Consider the following 21,209-nt stretch of genomic DNA (forward strand, 5'->3'; position numbering starts at 1 on the left):
AGAAAGCATTTCATAAGAAGGCATATAAAGTTATTGACTAAATGAGATTTGTTGTACAAATAATTCATGCCTAGTGAAATAGCTTACCAGCTGCCACAACTCTGGGATCCTCGTGAGACTGATGTCTCCCAGCTGCACGACTGTCTGCACTCTCATTCCACCAAAGAACATGAACTGCAGAAATAACCAAAAATAGATTCTAAAGACCATGGCGTTACTACAAGTAAGAAATACAAAAAATTAATCAGAAACATTAAGTCTTATTCATGGTGAATATCAAAAAGGTAAAATTAAGTATGTTAGTAAGATTTCGGAGGGGTCAGGGATTTGGGAGAGAAATTGATAAATCAATCAAACTTTTAAAGTTTTATAGTTGAAAAACAGATAGCTGGAGAGAAAAAGTAAGTAACAGCACTAAAAGACACAATCAAGGCTGGACCCAAGTTTTATGATGTCCTACTATGTTCTATTTTTATTAAAAAAAAAAAAAGCAAGATTATAACAAAAATGTTCATTACTAAAAATGTGGATGATATAAAAAAATTAAAAGCATAATTTGGGAGTGCTTGGGTAGCTCAGTTGCTTGAGTGTCTGACTCTTGATTTCAGCTTAGGTCATGATCTTACAGTCGTGAGAGAGCCCCACGTTGGGCTCTGTGCTGAGGGTGGAGCCTGCTTAAGATTCTCCCTCCCTCTCTCTCTCTCACACTCTCTATCCCTCTCCCCCACTCCCTTGTGCTCTCTTTCTCTCTCTCTCCCTAAACTAAAATTTAAAAAATGAATAAATAAAAGTAGCATAATTTTAACTACTTAAAGAAAACCTCTATTAATATTTAGTGTATTTCTTTAAAAAATTAGTAAAATGAAATTAGTAAAATGTATACTATGCTTAGGAATATTTTTAAAAATCAACAGTGTGTATTTTCCATGGTAGTAACCTTAATTTTTAATGGCTCTGTGAATGCCTCCTTGTGACAACTTTTTTTATCCCAATACCTTATTGCTAATTATTTACACTATTCAAAATATTTCAGGATTCTACAGAATACTGATATGACTAAATGTAATACACATTAGCTGTACAGATTTTAGAAAATGGAGATAAAAAGGAAGCAGGAATCATTTCTAATCCTACCACCCTAAAATAACCACTTTTCTATTTTGGTGTATCTCTTTCCATATACACATAGGGTCATACCACACTGTTTCCAGTGTTTCCTTATTGTAAGTAATGCGGCCATAGACTGAGAGCAGCAGCTACATGTAGATCTATAATAACAATGTCAAAGACAACTACTACTAACATTTATTGGGTGCTTACTATATGCCAGGCCTCATTCTAAGAGTACTGCATGTATTAACTCATTTAATTTTCACAATACTCTTAGGTTATGATTATTATTTTATTGATGAGCAATGTAAGGCACCATAAGGTTAAGTAACTCATGCTAAGTCACAAAGACAGTAAGTGGTGAAGCTGGGATTCAAACCCAGGCAATCTGGATCTGATTATTTCCTCAATATAAACTCCTAAAATTTAAACTGAGAGAACCAAAGAGTATTTTATATATAATTCTACATGTATAGTGTACATACTGTAACTGTCCTCCAGAAATTATGTCCTGAGTACTCCGCATATTACTCTTTCTCTGCTGTTCTGAGAATGAATTTAAGATTAAAAACTGGGCACACATGTTTTCAGTAGTTTTTTCTTATAAAAGTTATATATGCCCACTATAAAAAAAAATAGACTTAATAAACATTAACATCATCATTAATATCATTTACATCCTTTCAAACTTCCTTCCTATATAACCTAACACACTACACATCTATGCATGTTTCCTAGAATATTGGCAAAAATAATTTAAAAATTAAACCTTTTATCTTTATTGCCAACTTTCAGGAAATGATTAAGACAGTATGAACCCTACACAGTATATGAGTACTTACTTTTCCCAATTTATCAAATACTATATATAAGTATGTCTTTATTAGGTAAAAATGGCATCGGATTATTGTCTTAATTTGTATCTTCTTTAGTAGTCATTTGTAGGTCTACCTTTGTATAAGTCTTCATTTTTCTTTTTGCTTTTGAATTTTGCTTAAGGTGCTTTGGGGCATGCAGAAAAACTGAGCCTTTTTGTTTTTATTTTTAATTCTTTTAGAGAGATAGAATGAGCAGGGGAGAGGGGCAGAGAGAGAGAAAATTTTAAGCAAGTTCCATACTCAGCACAGAGCCCAATGCAGGGCTTGATCCCAAGACCCTGGGATCATGACTTGAGCCAAAACCGAGAGTCAGACGCTCAACCAACTGAGCTACACAGGTGCCCCTTTTTATTTTTTTAAGTAGGCTTCATTCCCAGTGTGGAGCCCAATGTGGGACTTAAACTTACGGCCCTGAGATCAAGACCTGAGCTGAGATCAAGAGTCAGACACTCAACCAACTGAGACACCCAGGTGCCCCTGAGCCTTTTAAAAATAAAATCATCCACCCCAAAAAAACAAATAATCCAGTGAAGAAATGGGCAAAAGACATGAGTAGACACTTTTCCAAAGAAGACATACAGATGGCTAAAAGACACATGAAAAAATGCCCAATGTCACTCATCATCAAGGAAATATAAATCAAAACCACAATGGGATACCACCTCACACATGTCAGAATGGCTAAAATTAACAACTCTGGCAACAACAGATGTTGGCGACGATATGGAGAATGGGGAACCACTCTACACTGTTGGTCGGAATGCAAACTTGTGCAGCCACTCTGGAATACAGTATTAGGAGGTTCCTCAAAAAATTAAAAGTAGAACTACCCTACAACCCAGCAATTGCAATAGGTATTTATCTAAAGGATGCAAAAATGATGATTTAAAGGAGCACATGTACCCCAATGTTTATAGCATTACTACTGACAATAGCCGAAGTATGGAAAGAGCCCAAATGTCCATTGACTGATGAATGGATAAAAATATATGGTATGTATATATATATTATTTTTTTTTCCAATGGAATATTACTTGGTGATCAAAAAGAATGAAATCTTGCCACTTGCAACAACATGGATGGAACTAGAATGTATTATGCTAAGCAAAATAAATCAGGGAAAGACAAATATTAGATGATTTCACTCATGTGGAATTTAAGATAAAAACAGATGAACATAAGGTAAGGGAAGCAAAAATAATATAAAAACAGAAGGAGACAAACCAAAAGAGACTCCTAAATACAGAGAACAAACAAAGTTGTTGGGTGGGGGGGAAGGGCTAAAGGGGTGAGGGGCATTAAGGAAGACACTGGTTGGGATGAGCACTGGGTATTATATGTAAGTGATGAATCACTAAATTCTGTTCTTGAAAAAATATACATTTTTTTGATTAAAAAATAAAATCATCAATTGATTTTTTTCTTTTACTGTTTTTTTGTTTTTTGGCTTAGAAATACAGTTCTCATCCATATCATTAAATACATTTATATTTTACTTTAGTAATTCTATGACTTCTTTCTGTCTACACTGAAATCTATAATCCATTTTAAGTCTAGTTTAGTATATGGTGTGAGCTAGACATCTAGTAATTTTCATAATTTTCTCTTCATATATTTTCCAACCAAAATATCTTTTTCTGTGTATTCTGATTATTTTCACAGGATATATTACTAGAAGTTAAATTTCTGGGTAAAGATCAGAAGGTCAGCTTTGAATATGTTAGGTTTGAGATGTCCATTGGACATTCAAGTGAGGAAGATGAGGAGGCAAATGGATATAATGAGTCTTTCAAATATTTTACTAGCTATTCTTAGTTTTTATCCTTCCAGATGAACTTTACATACATTTTTAAGAGTTTGCCACAAAACACTCTCTGAAATTCTGACTGTAATAACTTTCAACTTTAAAAGTTAAATGCTCCAAACAGATGTTTCAAAATCAGTTGAGGGGATGCCTGCCTGGCTCAGTGGGAAGAACATGCAATTATTGATCTTGGTGTTGTGAGTTCGAGGCCCAAACTAGGTGTAGAGATTACTTAAGTAAACTTTAAAAATGAATGAATGAATGAATGAATAATTAATATAGGTATGTATATTTATCTGTATGCTATGTATATCTGCACTGAAGTGTTTAAGAGGTCATTTATTTTAGGTTTGTTTATTTTGAGAGAGAGGGAGTACATGTGTGCATGAGTGAGTCAGGGAGGGGCAGAGAGAGAGAGAGGGGGAGACAGAATCCCAAGCAGGCTCCACTTAGTGCAGAGCCTGACACAGGGCTTGATTCCACGACCATGAGATCATGACCTGAGCCAATATCAAGAGTTGTACACTTAACCAACTGAGCCATCCAGGCACCCCAATGCATATGCATTATTTGTAGCATGTATATATATATCAAATAACATTTTGATCTTACTCCTATGTCATTCACATATATATATATGAATGTGTGTAGATACTTACTTGTGTGTGTATATATATATATATGTATATATATATATATATACACACACACACACACAAATGACCTATATAGACCAAAATACTAACAGCATTATCTCTAAGTAGTGGGAAATGCTTTCCCCGCTTTAGGGTATGTCCGTGTATTTAGTATGTGTGAAAATATGTATTACTTTTTCATTCAAGGACAATCTTCCTACCCCAAGAAATGTTATTTTAAAAAGCCAACAAAAGTAAACTTAGAGGAAAAAAAAGATGAAAGAACAGATATATTCCTGAGGCTCTTTGCAGTTTTTCAGCATTCTGATGTGTCATGGAAAATAGTAATTCAACATTTGAAAAACACTTCATGAAGTGTTAACATTCTAAACAAAGAGGATAAAAAACAGGTTTTTTTCAACGTTTAAAATTACAGAAATCCTAAAACTCTGGCAATAAAAATTTAAATATATGCTGTAATGAAGAAAAGAAACAAACTGACCCAAGAAATTTAGTAGATCACCAATATACTTTGCAATTTCACAGAAGAAATAGACAACTGTACCTCTGTTGAGTGCCCCATATTCTGTGTGGAAAACTCCGACTAGTTTTGAGTAGCCTAGATCCACATGGGCGTTAAGTGCCCTTCTAAATGCGTCACCCCACAGAGCTGGCCCACCTGGTTTCATCTGAAAAATAACCAGCTCATAGACTCCTAGAATAGGGAGGAAAAGCAATTATTTTACAAAAGATATTCAGGAAATTTCTAATCAGGTTAGTCTGGTTCAACTGGAAGGCTAATCTGCGTACACAGATTTGGAGGATCACACAACTGTACACATGAATTGTGGCATTATTTTTCCTTGCTTTTATGTTTAGCAGGTCCTTGTCCAAGTTTAAGGATCAGTTGTTAAGCTTATACAGAAAGACAAAAATGGGAGCACGCCTGGATGGCTCAGTCGGTTAAGCACAGGACTTCAGTTCAGGTCATGATCTCACAGTCGTGAGTTCGAGCCCCGTGTCAGGCTCTGTGCTGACAGCTCAGAGCTTGGAGCCTGCTTTGGATTTTGTGTCTCCCTCTCTTTCTGACCCTCCACCACTTGAATTCTGTCTCTCTCTCACCCTCTCTCAAAAATAAATAAACATTAAAAAAAAAAAAGACAAAATTGGGAAGATATATTAAGCTATTATCTGAAATACTGTTATAAATTTTGTCAATAAAATATTGAAAATTTACATTAGGATTAGGTTTCTGAGCTGCCTGAATCTGCACTTTTACGTAAGAAATGAATTAGAAAAGACTTCTCTGATCTCCTGTATTTCCTCTTCTTTCTAATTTTAAGAGGTAATACTTTTTTGTTTATATAACTTCCCCCTATATGATTCCATTTCTAATAGGAACAAACGATGGAGCCAGTCTTGTCTGAGTTTTTGAGTGTTAGGAAAAAAATCCAAAACTGAACGAGATGATTTTATTGTTCCTAAATAGCCAGATAAACATCTGAAAAGCATTCTACCTTCTGGTCAGAGGTAAGGTGCAGGTAAAGAAAAAGGAACTAGGGACAAGTAGCTTTGAGAAGAAAAAGGAATAAAAGTACAAAGTTACTAAAGAGTTATGAACAGCAGAGGAAGAAAACCAAGATTTGACACTGTCCAAGAAGCCACTTAAGTTCATTTAGATAGTGCTGAAAGCTTGTGAGGAGGTCTAGGTGGATTAGGATCCAAACAAGACTTTTCAAATCTCGGATAATCTAAAATATACTACAAAGTTGGGAATAATGGAGGAAATAAAATAAAATTCAATTAGTTAATGCTTTTTAAAAAGCTGACCTTTGTTTAAAACTATGTTAAATATTTCCTTAAGTGAGCAAGAAAGTGAAATCAGCAAGAAGAGAAATCTTTAGTAATTATTTTCAAAATGAGAAAAGGAAAACAAAAATGTTAAACTACAGTAATACAGCTTAACAGTTTAAGTCCCCTAAAAGTCTTATAAGCAAAAATATCCTTAATATTTTAAGATTAACCGTAATTTGTGTGTATAAAAAAAAAACAACTATGACAAAATTTCATACCTTATCTTTCACTTGCTGGAACATGTTTTCTCTGCTTCCAGCCCCCAACTTTTCAAACTTTACTCCCTATTCAACTTTTTATACTCATACCTCAACTTTAAGGGCTTTTCCAAATTGGGGGGAAAAAACCAACTTCATTATTCAATGTTCATTGTTTTAATAAGCAACGAGTTAAAATTCATTTTTATCTCTATAATATATTCCTATATAAAACACAGGGGATTATTTTCCCCTATGGAAGTGTAGTTTTTATAGCTTGAAATCTGTAGTATTTTCTCCATCAAAATTCAAAGTAACTAACAGGGAAGGACTTACCTTCTTTTGCAGGCTTTTCTAATTTGCACCATGGCACCAGGTAAGTAATCTCAAACTCTTGTTCATCTATGAGAGCCAGATTTGGAATGAGAAATTGTTGCCAATCTTTATTTTTGGCCAGGGCTTTCCGAACTTCAGTTCGGTGAGCAAAATTATCTATGGGAAGAAAAGGAGTAATAAAAGTAAAAATTTATTTAAAATCACCTATACCTTTTTTTTTTTTTTTTTTTGGATTTCATTCAATTCAGCAAATGTTCACTGAGGCCACGTAAGGACACTGTTAAATCACTGGAGATACCAACATAAATAGATATGACATCTGTCCTTAAGTTTCTCATGCTCTAAAAGGGGAGTAGGAATTTAAACAACTAATGATAACATCATATGGTGGGGTTTATAAACTATTCTCTAGTAGGTAGTTGTGTGACTTAGGTTAAGTTGTTGAATCTTTCTGTGCCTGTTTCTTACTCTGTGAAATGGGAATAATGATATAGTATCTCCCTCCAGGGTTTCTGTGCAGGTTAAATGAATTACTATATGAAAGGTGCTTTGAGCAGTGTTTGACACCTGGATAGCACTCAATAGATATTAATTATTCTTATTGTTTGAGACATTTAAACTATAGTGCCAGTTTAGAGAAAGACTATTATTCTTTGGTGGTAGTGGTGATGGTGGTGGTGGTGGTGGTGTGTGCTCAGGTCAAGGTACACTCTGTATTAAATTTAACATAAATAAAAGGAATATGTGCTTTTTTAGCATCTTTTTTGAATAGCTTCCAAAGAAATCGTGCTGATTCTCTTTCTTAGGATCACCATTCTTTTTACCCAGTATTTATTTCTCTTACGTTTGTTACTCAAATATTTACTAACATTTAGGCCTAGTATTATATTTACTTTTAGGGCCTCAGTAAGACTAATGGTAAGAAGTTTTTCCATGGTTTATGCAGGGCATCTTAAGAGCTTAAGTGAGTTATATCAGGACCTGACTGGTGATTTTTTAAATGGACATGAGTCCACTGGTGGCATATTAAAACACAAATTGTGCTTTAATGGGATTTGTTCTATTACTGTATGGAGAACCCCTAAACTATGGCCATGTTAAATACAGAATGAACATTTTTCATATTAAAGTACTTCATGACTATTAACTTTGGACACTGATGATTAAAATTAAGTGAAGTATTGAAATTCTTTGGGTTTCATCAAGTCCTGATGTGGACTTCACAAAGATTAGACACTGGAGTAACACACATTCCGGGGATTCCTGTAACCTGTTCTTCTTTGACTATTAAATTTCAACAATAAGAAGGAATTACTCTCCCATCCTTTATGATATTAACCTACTTGGTTCTTACAACCCCTGCTATATTTTTTTCATAACTCATCCTTACCATAAGCCATTTATAATTTTTCTGAGAACTAAAGTCTAGTTCACAATTTTATGATTTGAAATACGAGATGCCACACTTTCCCATTTATGGTAACATAAGGATTTGGGCAAAGGGTTGTTAAAGGTGTACCCCTGGGAGGAGGAATTACTGAATTCATTTTTTACTGTTGTTCCCCATTTCAAAAGTTTAATTTAACCTGTGGGTATTTATACTAATCTAGATCCAAGAGCTAAGCATCATGTAACACTTAACAGAACAAAAATCTATACTGAACCCTTAAGCTGGAAAAACCATACCATACTTCCAAATATGAAACACTTTATTCATTGTGCCTCCAAATTCTACACTCCAGGATCCAACCAATTCAGAGTGAGCTGTCCGAAGATGTATGTTTTTCTTAAGGTTTTCCAGAAACTCATTCATCTTTGAGGGCTTAAAGTAATAAGTACGAAATTCATAGAATGTTCCATCATATTGTCTTGGGCCCGTAGCAAAAGATGAGTGCACCTGAAGAAAGATAAGGCAAATTTAAATATTTTGGGAAGGCAGGGTTTATAATACTGTTACAACCAAATCTGAATCTAGAAACAAGGGATACTCATTAGACTCATAATTCATATTTGTACCACTGTTGTCATCTGTCCTTAGACATTTGTTTAGAGAGATGTCAATACAGACAACTACTCTTTTTTTTTTTTTTTTTTCAGACAACTACTCTTAAGTATGCTGAATATATAGCTACTGTTTCTTAGCAGGGATCTACTGTTAGCCACTTTTTCATGAATTTTATCGTAAGAAGGCACTGAAGTCTTAATAAAAGTCCTTTACTCAAGAACTACAATTAGGATTCTAATAAACTTGCAAATGTCTTACCCTATTTAGCCAATATTCTGTTTTCAGTCAATACTATATGTTATACTACTATATACTACTATAACTATACAGTTATGCAATTAAATAACTATAAAATATGCAGGTGTTATGGAAGGTGAAATGGAAATGTCTTAGCAAAAAACCCTTTTTTAGGTTTTTCTTAAAAATAAAAAATGCTATTCAGGTCAAAGTATTTATCACATCTAATGAAGTAGATCCCTGGTAAGGACAGGAATGGACTCTGATGGTAAAGGAAGCTATAATCTATCCATGGGTTATATATGCATTATACTATACTATAACCACATTATACTATGGTGGTAGACTGTATGGATGCTATAAAGGAAAAATCAATGAGTTAGAATTGTCTGAATCACTATTAGGTTTAATTATAGATGCAATGTGAAGAAGGGCATTTAATCCATCCAATTATACCAGATTGACGAAAATATCTTTTAAGAACCACTAAGTTCTTTTTGCATTAGTCATATGCTATCTATATACATTTTTCTTCTAAATTAGTCCTCTAAGTCTAAATGACCTTAGCTAGGACATGCAGAGATTATCTTCCGTATATGTATTTATGTGTATGCATACACATGCACATACATTATGATGGTATTTGCATTTACAAATCTTTCTTACTATAGGTTTGGCTATCATGTCCCAATTTTATAAAACTTATTAATAAGAATTATCTATTAAAAGTAGTGGTACACGAGTGCCTGGCTGGCTCAGTCAGTAGAACATGTGACTCTCAATCTTAGGATCATGAGTTCAAGTCCCACTTTGGGCATGGAGCCTACTTTATAAATAAATTAAGAAAATAAAGTTTTGGTACAGAGTTATGGACTAATTTTGGGCTTTTTTGACTCCCTGATATGCCAAATGAAACTAGTAGGCTTCTTTATCTGACATAATTTAGGTTAAAACACACAATTTTAAAATATATTTTGTGTATAAAGTCATAATTATATATTTGAGTTCATTCCATTCATGTCCCCTATGATTTCTGTTCCTATTGCCCAAGTATCTAAGCTTACTTGGAAAGCAAGTATTCCCACCAAAAACAATTGCAGATACTTCTATTTTTGCTGGACATGCTTGTGTCATTTTAATCAAATTTTAATGAAAGAATGTTATGCAAATAAACAACTGACTAGTGTTATAGTTTAAAAAGTAGTATAAATAAAATATATTAGAAAACGGAATGGTTGGGTATTTATAACAATTGCTTTTGTTATTTTTCAGAGAATTTGTATTTGGAAACAAATATGTGGTCAAAGGCACATAGTTTTATTATTTTTCAAATAAGAAACAGAGGAAAAGCCCAGGGAAAGGTAACAGCAGTGAGGTAAGCGTGTGTGCTTGTGGGGAGGTGATTTTTGTCAAAGGGCAGAAACTACAATTATTTATGGGGTAGATTCATAAGTGTTCCAGGCTCCCTTATCTTCAGGTTAGGGCTCATTTTCAGCAGCACTTACATTCAATTAAAAGAGAACACTTGGCTGACATCTAGTAAAGTCACAGTCCAGAATAATAAAGTCACAGTCCAGAATAAAGTTGTAAGGAATAACTTTTGGCCCTGCCCCAGAAAAGTGTGGATCAGAAGGATAAAGACTATTGCTAATCTTGGGTGAATGGGCCATTACTGGTTCTTCTTCAGTCTTCACCAGAAAGTCAGTCTCTAGAGTAGGTTAATTCCCTTCCTATGTACCTTTCGAGAAAGAAGTACAAGCCTAAATATCCAAAGGAAAAAAACACTGTAGACTGACAGGCGGGTTCCCAACAGTTAAGGCTGAATCACAAAAATCTGTTGTGCACGTTTCTCATTCAAGGGTAAATGAGGCTGTTACCGTATCTGCTCTGAGGTTCCCAACCCTGCCTGTCTCGGACACGACCCACAGGAAACAGTGGGAGGCTGGGGTGGACGCTCCACGACCCGCACCCTGGGCCTTCTCTTCCAGGTTCTCTGCAAAAAGCTCGCTGTGTACACTTCGTTTAAACAAGGGAGGTCACTTCGGTCGCCAACTACTAGTTGACCTATTTCTCCTCTACCTTTCGGGGGCGGGGGGGCGGAGGGCGGTGGCTTGTCAAACGATAAATAGAAAAGGCTCGATCAGCAAGCACCGGCCTCAACGTGGCGACCGCAGGGGGCTGGGCGGCAAGAACGAAGCAGCGGGAGCTTCAAGGGTGTCCTCAGGGACGCCTGGCACGTAGGCCAGAAAAATCCCATTCGCTGCTGCTCGCGAAACGGCCTGGAGGCGATACTGACCAGCGGACCCTCCCTGAACTGCGCCTCCATGTTCCCGCGAGTCCCGTGACCCCACTTCCGGTTCTCAGACATGCACTGGAACAATTTGGGGCGGGAACCGACTGGGCCATTGCGCGACGCTCGTAAGTCTGGGAGCGCAGCCGGGGAGCGCTTGCGCGGGACTTCGAGCTCCTCGCTGACGTCCCTCCCCTCCCCCAAGGCACGGCGTGGGCACGTCTCCGCGGCCGGTACCTGAGGCGCGAGCGTCCGCGCAGCCAGAGCTCTAGTCAGGCCGCTTCGGAGGACGAGCATGGCGCGGCTGCGAGCGCTGGGAGGGCCAGCCAGCCAGTATTCTGTCTTCGGTTCCTCCTGGTAGGGCTAACCCGCCTGGAAAAGAGCAGCGACCGAGCTACTGGCGGACGCAGGCTGGGGCGGGACTCCTCGGCGGCAGCTCCGCCTCTGGTGCCGGGAGGCGCGGCGGCACCGCCCGGTTGGCTGGCGTCGTCCGTGGGCGTCACGTTCGGGCCCCTGCCCCCTCCGGCCCAACGTTTGTTTCCTCAGATGTTCTCACCCAAACGTCAGAGGGGCGATAGGATTAGCTGAACGCGGAGAGCGTTCCTGTGCCACCTTTCTGAGCCCGTCAGCTAGTCTCCACGCGCGGTTACGCACAGTTCTTAAAGTTCGTGCGCAGAATGTGAGTGTGTTTGTCCTTTGAGAAGGAAGTATGATGCGTGCATATTATAATGCTGTGCGTTGGAAATCGTGGAGGTTTTTGTCCTTGTTCATTTTTAGTCGGGGCGACTTAAACGTCAAGACCAGGGAGGCTTCACTTCTCCTCATTAAATGCATGGTGGTTCTCTAATTGCCACCGCAGCATGACCTTGTAAGGCTCTTAATGATTTGAAATTGCATTTTTCAGGAGCTCATTGGAATGGGGGTCCCGAACTAGGTATTCAAAACAGTGGGGGGGTGTCTGGGTGGCTCAGTTGGCTAAACGTTGGGCTCTGGCTCAGGTCATGATCTTGCAGTTGGTGACTTCGATTCCCACGTTGGGCTCTGTGCTGACAGCTCATAGCCTGGAGCCTGCTTGGGATTGTGCGTCTCCTTCTCTCTTTGCCCCTCACCCGCTCAAGCTCTTTCTCTCTCAATCTCAAAAATAAACATTAAAAAAGATTTTTTTTAAGTCAAAGTTAAACATACATAGTTTCAAGTCAAATAGTTTTCTAAGTCTTAAAAAGCGAACCAGACCTTGGGTCTTTTCCTCCCTATCCCTGATTATTGGTCCCCAGAATAACTATTCTCAGCATTTTCCAGTTGTTTCTTCTAATGCTTTATTCTCTTTTTCTAAATTACAGGCTTTTTCTAGTGTGTCTTGATATTTTCAGCAGTGTCTGTTGCTTGGAAAAAGAGGATTTAGGTCTCATATACCATTCCTTCAAAATAACCTTCCCTTCCCCATCTGACAATGGTTGGATTAAAAGTAGTTGTCACATTAATTTACAGATTGTTTACATTTTTATTACTAATTGCATTGCATTAATACACATAATTACACAATGCATAATCAAACACAGTTACCCAATAGTTACCTTGTTGCACACATTGAAATAATACTGCTTATACTATCAAGAATAGAGAATTATTGGAGCGCCTGGGTGGCTCAGTCGGTTGGGCGTCCGACTTTGGCTCAGGTCATGATCTCACAGTTTGTGAGTTTGAGCCCCGCATCAGGCTCTGTGCCACCAGCTCGGAGCCTGGAGCCTGCTTCGGATTCTGTCGCCCCCTCTCTCTGCCCTTCCCCTGTTCATGCTCAGTCTCTCTCTATCTCTTAATAATGAATAAACGTTAAAAAAAAAAAAAGAATAGAGAATTATTACAGGGATATCACCTGTGGTTGTATTGGTTGTGCCTTCTTCAAGGACTTGAATTATCTGTTCAGAGGAGAGAGACTTTTTAAAATACAATTCCAGAGGGGATAAGTGTTTCTGTATGATGGGCATTAGTTTTTAACCAAGTAAGACAAAACAAAGCATCATCTGTGCCTGGACTGGATCTTTACATTTAAATATATTTTCTTAGACTCTGTTCCCTATGGATTAACAATTCATTCACTCATACAGCCCATATTTATTAAATTCTTTCTTTTTTTTTCACTATATGAAGTTTATTGTCAAATTGGTTTCCATACAACACCCAGTGCTCATCCCAAAAGGTGCTCTCCTCAATACCCATCACCCACCCTGTGTTTTTTTAGTTATTGTAATGGGTCTTCCTGAATTATTTCAAGTTTTCTTTTGTTTTCTTTCATTTGTTTTCGTCTTGGCACTAGTGTATTTCCTAAAGTATTTTTGTATTTGTAATTCTTGGCTATCAGCTCATATTTTGCAGTGAGACTACTTTTTTTAATGTTTATTTAGAGGGGGAGAGAGAGAGGGAGGGAGAGAGAGAGGGAGAGAGAAAGAAAGTGCAAGCAGGGGAGGGGCAGAGAGACAAGGAGACAGAATCCCAAGCAAGCTCCATGCTTGATCTCACCAACCGTGGGATCATGACCTGAACCGAAATTGAGAGTCAGACGCTTAACCCACTGAGCCACCCAGGTGCCCCAAAAACATTTTTTTTGAAAGCTCTTTGAGCATGAGTGGAGTTTGTCAAATAGCAGGCTTCACTGTAGGGTTTTCTATTATTTCATTGAGGGGAAAACCCCCCATTTGTTACCATCTGTAAATCATTTCTCTTAAATCTAGTCAGTTACCCCTGTGAGGAAACTTGCAGATTCCCATCTGTGAGTTACAAGCCTTACTGCCAGTTTTCTGTGACTGAGAAGGGAGGGAGGCTGGATATCTTAGTATTTGATAGGCAGTCATTCACTTAATTTGTTTATGACTGGTTCTAACCTTGTCAACTGTATCTGGTACTTCTGAATGTGGTTTACGTTTTCAAGAATATATTAAATAGGACAGGCTGAGCTGCTGTAACAAATAGATACCAAATGTATAATGCCTCAGACACAACAATATTTTACTTCTTCTTCCTTAAGAATCTAAAGTGGGTTTTCCTGGTTGGCAGGCAGCTCTTCTGTATATGGTAAATCAAGGAGCCAGACTTCTACACAGTGGTTTTGCCACACATAGAAACTCTATCATCAGCTGCATCTAGCCAGTGAACTTCAAAAATGAAAATACTTAACAGATAGTAACGAGTGATTCATGGTTATAACTTAGGGAAAACATTGGTAAGTGCTGCAAGGTGCCTAAGACAATTTCCTATTCACTCACAGGTTTTAATCATCCTCAAAACCCAGTGAGTTAAACTATATCTCCAAGTGAAGAAGGTAAAGTTCTAAGAGAGAAATAATTTTCTGAGGTTCACTGCTGCTAAGTGGCACATCCAAGATTTAAAGCCAGATTGTAAAACCAGTTCATTTTACCATTTATTTTTAAAATATGTGCGGTAGAAAATAGTGTCCAAGCAGCATTTAAGATGAAATGTTTTTCTGTGACATTTTGTTTAGAAACAAATCTCTGAACTGCCTAGAAGATACATAAAGTATGTTGAAAATTATTGTTGTATATCCTAAACTTCTGACAGGTAGTCCAAAGCTAGATAAATCTGGAATTTTAAGATAGGCTAACGTGATAGCAGCTGAATAGTTATTTTAGACTGGGTGGAGTAAGGTTGCCTGTCGAAGGAGGTAACATGAAACACATATCATACATACAAAAGTAGATGTAAAGTGTCAGTACACTTTAGAGAATAATAAATTGAATGCCTGTTACCTGCCACCACGCTTAAGAAATCAAATATGGTCAGCAATTTAGAAGCCCAATACGTGTTCCTTTCTGGTCACATTCTCCTCCCTGTAACACCTTCCCCAACCTCCTTGCCTCAAGCAGCCAAAACCCAGAATTTTGTGTTAAATATTGCATTCACTTTCTGTGATTTTCAGCTACATTTGTGTATAACTCTAAACAATATATTGCATTGGTTTGCCTATTTTACAACTTTATAATGGAATTAGGCTGTTTTTGTCATTCTGTCAGTTGACATAAGATTTTTGAAAATGATGTATTTTGATGCAGTCACAGTAATTAATACATTTCTCTAATATATGCTCTTGTATGGACATATATTTGTCCATTTGATATTATGAACAAAGATGTTTTGAATTTTTTATATACATAGATAGCTCTAACTAGATAGTTCCTGTTTCCATATGAAAATTTTCTCTAGGCCAGGGATTCTTAACCCTCTTTATGCCATAGAACCTTTTGGAAATCTTGTAGGCCTATGGAACTGTAGTGTCTGAGGGCAGGTCACTCTAAGATGGGCCACGTTATCATGAAGATTATTTTGAGCTGAAGCCAATCAAGACCCTGCAGGCTCAAGAGAAACTTTGACCCCTCTCTTAAGTACACTGAAAAATCTAAACTGGGGATCTTTGCCAGAATAAGGGTTATTACTGAGATAAATTTTATCTGAGTGACCCATTTGTATGGCAGAACAAGTATCTAATTACCAAATATCTGCGGTTCTTCTAATTACCCTGTGAATTATATTCTTTCCTCTGCACTTCTCCTTAGTTCAGGATGATATACATACCTCATTTTGCCTGTCTTTGCAATTTATGTCTATTTGGATTCCTCATGATGAAATTTTGGGGTGATGGAGGGCGGTTTGTGGGGTCCAGAGCCCACAGCCAAGAAAGAATTCTTGAAGACATCTTTGGTGCAAAAAGGTGATTTTATTATTAAAGCATGGGGACAGGACCCATGGGCAGGAAGAGCTGCACTGCTAGTGTGGACAGTGACTGCTTTATGGAGTCGGGGGAGGTAAAGTCAAGAGGGAGTTTCCAAAGAGACTATCAGACTTACTGGAGGCCTAGCTATTGTCAAACTAAGGTGGTTTTTCCCAAAGCAAAGGGAGTTTCTACTGGCCATTGATGGGATTGCCTTTTTCTGGTAAACTTGTGGAGATTCTTATCAATTAAACCATTTTTTTTTGTCTTTTCCAGTTTTGGGGTATCCTGGAGTATCCAAGGAATATCACACATTGTCCCACCTTGGGTGTGGGGCGGGGGGGGGGAGGGGGGAGGCGGTGGCGAGTGCTATTAGCCTGCACTTTGCCCTTAGCTTGCCCCACGCTCCCTCATCACTCAGACATATGCTTAAATTTGATTTTCTCCTGTTAATCTGTCTCATATTAATTAAATTCTTAGTCCAGCTTAAGAGAACCCTTGAAGGGTTCTTGCTCCCTGATACAATTATAATGTTTTACATACTTAGCAAATACATAGGTTTACAGAGAAAACAGATTGAGCTAGAATGATCAAAATATGAAAGCAAATTCTTTTTTTTTTTTCAAGTTTATTTATTTAAGTAGTCTCTACACCCAGCATGGGGCCCAAACTCACAACCCTGAAATCAAGAGTTGCATGCTCTTCCAACTGAACCAGTCAGGTGCCCCTGAAAGTAAATTCTTGATAAAGAATTTCTTTATCTCTAAAGAATTTCTTTAAAGATTTTCTTAAAAAAAAATTATTTTGAGAGAGAGAGAGTGCACCTGCACAAAAAGTGCAGAGAGAGAGAGAGAGAAAGAGAGAAAGAGAATCTTAAGCAGGCTTCATACTCAGTGCAGAGCCTGATGTGGGGGCTTGATCTCATGAACTGTGAGATCATGACCTGAGTTGAAATCAAGAGTCAGACACTTAACTGACTAAGCTACCCAGGTGCCCTGACATACTTCTTTATTAAAGTAACAGGATCTATTGTCAGATTTAAAGACTATCATAATTTAAGTAGTGATAAGCATAAAAATTTTTTTGTATTTTTATAACACCTCTAAATGGAATTTGACAATATCTATGATATTTATTGGTCACAAAGTCACAGGTCCCATTAATAATACTGTGATTTGTTGCTTACATTCATACATAAAGGGAATGCTTATTTTCAGTTAGAAGTTGGTGACAATTGTTAAAAAACAAAATTTAGGGGCACCTGGGTGGCTTAGTTGAGCATCTGACTCTTGATTTGGGCTCAGGTCATGATCTCATAGTTCCTGAGATCGAGTCCTGCTATTGGGCTCTGCTCTGACAGTGCAGAGTCTACTTGGGATTCTCTCTCTCTCTCTCTCTCTCTCTCTCTGCCCCTTCCTGCCTGTGCTCTCTCTCTCTCTCTCAAAATAAATACATAAACATTTTTTAAAAAAACACAAAATTCAAGAGAGTAAATTTTGAAGATCCATTTGCCTTTATTAAACAATTAATGAATTGGGCAACATCTCACTCCAGCAAGTAGATATTCTGAGGAGTTGTACAAAATGGAAATTGCTGATAGGAAGGAGGGCGGGGTAAGAAAGTTATAACCAAAGGAAAAGAAAGGATTGTTTAAAGCATGACCATTTTCCCTGGTTGGGGTGAGGGAAGAACAGGGGTTTTTATCATGCAGATTATCTCATCTTCCTTTAGGGGATGGAGGGGCCATGTGACAGACTCAGTGGCACTTATTAGAAAATTCCTGAATGGGGTGCCTGGGTGGCTCAGTCAGTTGTTAAGCATAAGACTCTTGGTTTCAGCTCAGGACTTAATCTCATGGTTCCTGAGTTCCACTCTGAGCTGGCAGCATGGAGCCTGTATAGGATTCTTAATCTCTCCCTCTCCCTCTGCCTCTCTCCCACTCATACTGTCTCTGTCTCTCTCAAAATAAATAAATAAGCTTTAAAAAACAAAAGAAAAAAAATTCCTGACTTACAAGTTAAGATCACATTTCGGGGGAAGGTTGATTCTGCAGTTAGATTAGGTATTAACCCCTGGTTTAGTGACTTGGTGCCTTAACCTAAGTGATGCCATTTTGAGATCTGTTTTTTTTTTTTTAATACAATAAAAATGTAATTTTTTTCCCACCCAAGTTACTAGAACCTCTGCATTCTTCCATAGACACCTGTGTACCAGAGGTTAGGAACCACTGCATTAGAGTATATACGAAGGAATGGAATTGTTAGGTTATAAGATATGTACATATTCATCTTTACTAAAGAGTGCCAAATTGTCTTATAAATTTGTACCTTTAATTGTAGTGTATGGGTTTTTTCTGACCAATTTTTTATACTGTCCATTTGGTCTGATGAGTATGAAGATGCATTTTACACCTTACATAACAAATGGTGTTCCTGTGTGGTTTTGTCCAAAGGTCCAGATCTGCAGAAGGAAGCAGGAGATCCAGCAGGAGACCTAGATCCAGTGTAAACTTTAGATGCTTGTATTTTGGTGACATATGTGGCTAAGTACCTGAGTGCTGTATTCCATGGCCACTAGATGGTGGTATAGACTACTTTTCCTTCATTAAAGTTTGAAATAGTATGTGCTATTTTTGTTGTCACCTTTGAGTTCCTGTAATTTAAGCTATAGTTATTTAGTGTGGAGATACCTTACAGCCGTTTTTGTGTGTGCATGATACAGGATTATGTATTGGAGGGAAAAAATATAGTAAAGGATATTAAGGAACAAAAATTCAAGTTTATAGTTTGAAGATGTGAAGATGTAATTGGCTTTATTCAACAATTCATGAATTGGGCTGCATCTCTTCAAGTAAATAGGTGGTTGGAAGTGGTGTACAAAATAGTATCATTTTATAGGCAGAAAATGGGTGGGGCAAGGAGGTTATTAGCAGAAGAAAAGAAAGGATTGTTTCAGGCCAGGTCATCTTTTGGAGGGAGAGGAATGGCAGGGGTCTTATGCAGATTACCTTAATATTGCTGATCAGGAAATTTCAGATTGACTGTTTAAGATCACATTTCTGGGAAAGGTTAAAACTGTAATGAAGTCTTGGTTTGGTGTTATGGGTGCAGATAACTCCATTTTGGGTCTGTTGTTTCTTTTCCAACAAGGCAAGTTACTACCAATGTTTATGTGTTTCTTTTCTTTATTATTATTTATAAAAGTAAATTAGAAGTAAAAAATAACTTCGATTTTCATTCAGTGTTTCTTAAAAGTTTTATACTCATATCAGTGAATATTTGTTAGGCACCTGTTGTGTGTTGAGCATTGAATTTAATGCTATGGAGAAGGAAAATGTCAGACTGGATGCTTTTTCAGCTTGTCAGCATGTCTCGATATTTCTGTGTCAGCCTCTTTGCTACTAGCCTAGTAACTGGAAAGATTTGTGAGCAACTCAGTATTAAATGTGGTATGAATTCTTCAAAGTTGTTTCTATTTAATTTTTTTTATTACTAAAACATATGAATGTATGAGTTTAATATATATTATTATATCCCTGTTTAGATATCTTATGTTAATTGGCTTTCTTTAAGTTTTAAGTTTAACTTCTCATTAATAAATGTAATGATTTCTTAAAATAGGTTTTACAAGTCCATTGCTTTGAGTAATCCTTGTGCCTCCCACCTGGAGTGGGGAGAGTGTTATGGGAGAAGTAGTTCTGGAACTTTTGCTACTTAAATATGCTGGCTTTTTGCTTTGCATAAATTGAGACACTTTCTAGCTTAAAACATTTGTGCACTTAGTTTGTGACATATATTTTTGTGTGTGAAGTTCCTTTTTCATTGAAGACCCATTATCCAGTGCTCTCTAGTGTATTTCTTTTCACCTACACAAGTTGTCATAGATACCTACTAGCTGAGTAGTTAATTTACTTTTTAATTTGTTTTAGTTTTACTTAACTGTAATTGTTTCTGCAGCATCTTTATAATTCGTTTCATTTATATGTGAGAAATAATTTACATTTCTCTGATTTCTTCTGAATTCAGCATCTTTTCATAACTTTGTAGGCCATATCATTTTCATTTTTGAGGTCTCACTTTATTACTGTCATCCAGTTTTCTGTTGTATTGGCCATCTTTATCTTACTGATATGGAGTCTTGCTGAAAAGGCCTGAAAAAGAAGAGCAAGTTGATGTCAAAATTCCTTGAGATAACAGGTGACCTTCGGTGCTGGCTTCTTGCAGAATCCAGAGAGACAGACCTGCTCAGTGGGATGGACAGCAAAGGCTCTTACCAGATGAAGGGCTGGAAACTCACACAGCAGCAGTTTGTGGCCCTTCTGTGGAAGAGGCTGCTGACTACCAGAGGGAGTCGGAGTCGGAAGGGATTCTTTGCTCAGGGGACTCTGGCTTCATGGATGGGCTGCTGGCTCCCTGACCAGAGGAAGCAGGAGAAGGTCATGGTTAAGAGAGGATGCTGGGGCCAGACTCTGTATTTCAATACCAGTTCTGCTTCTTGCAGCTCCTGTGTCTGCGGGCAAGTTACTTTGCTGTGCCTCCATCTTGTCATCTTTAGAATGAAGACAACGTACCTACAACACAGGGTTGTTCTAAGCATTAAAATGAATAACTGCTTGGATGACATGATACTGTATGTGGAAAACCCAAAAGACTCCACTAAAAAACTGCTAGAACTGATCCATGAATTCAGCAAAGACGCAGGATATAAAATCAATGTACAGAAATTGGTTGCGTTTTTATACACTAGTAATGAAGCAGCAGAAAGAGAAATCAAGGAATTGATCCCATTTACGATTGCACCAAAACCCATAAAATACCTAGGAATAAACCGAACCAAAGAGGTGAAAAATCTATACACTGAAAACTATAGAAAGCTTATAAAAGAAATGAAAGAAGACACACACAAAAATGGAAAAAACATTCCATGCTCATGGATTGGAAGAACAAATATTGTTAAAATGTCAATACTACCCAAAGCAATCTACATATTCAATGCTAACCCTATCAAAATAACACCAGCATTCTTCACAGAGATAGAACAAACAATCCTAAAATTTGTATGGAACCAGAAAAGACCCTGAATAGCCAAAGCAATCCTGAAAAAGAAAACCAAAGCTGGAGATATCACAATTCTGGACTTCATG

General features: G+C 37.4%; 2 protein-coding genes across 7 annotated transcripts in view; one reads left to right on the plus strand and one right to left on the minus strand.

The window, feature by feature from the left end:
* The window catches only part of LOC131491570 (protein NipSnap homolog 3A-like), a 42,313-nt gene extending 30,537 nt beyond the window's left edge, over positions 1–11,776 (minus strand). For 4 of the 5 annotated variants that reach the window (XR_009251529.1, XR_009251528.1, XR_009251527.1 and 1 more), the window contains exons 1-5: positions 11,584–11,776; positions 8,501–8,711; positions 6,815–6,970; positions 4,993–5,142; positions 88–174 (exon numbers count right to left, since the gene is read on the minus strand). Coding sequence is in view for 2 of the 5 variants with exons in the window: in XM_058694705.1 (XP_058550688.1) it covers positions 88–174; positions 4,993–5,142; positions 6,815–6,970; positions 8,501–8,711; positions 11,584–11,643 (664 nt within the window). In the remaining 3 variants the exon portion in view is untranslated. Of the gene's footprint in view, positions 1–87; positions 175–4,992; positions 5,143–6,814; positions 6,971–8,500; positions 8,712–10,933; positions 11,104–11,583 lie in introns of those variants that run through there. The other variant, XM_058694706.1, reaches the window with a different exon arrangement.
* Positions 11,777–11,926: 150 nt separating this feature from the next.
* The window catches only part of LOC131491562 (olfactory receptor 13C9), a 244,472-nt gene continuing 235,189 nt past the window's right edge, over positions 11,927–21,209 (plus strand). For both annotated transcript variants that reach the window (XM_058694694.1, XM_058694695.1), the window contains exon 1: positions 11,927–12,025. The gene's annotated coding sequence lies outside the window, so the exon portion shown is untranslated. The remainder of the gene's footprint in view (positions 12,026–21,209) is intronic.

The sequence above is a fragment of the Neofelis nebulosa genome, chromosome 12, assembly GCF_028018385.1.
Source record: "Neofelis nebulosa isolate mNeoNeb1 chromosome 12, mNeoNeb1.pri, whole genome shotgun sequence".
NCBI classification, from domain to species: Eukaryota; Metazoa; Chordata; class Mammalia; order Carnivora; family Felidae; genus Neofelis; species Neofelis nebulosa.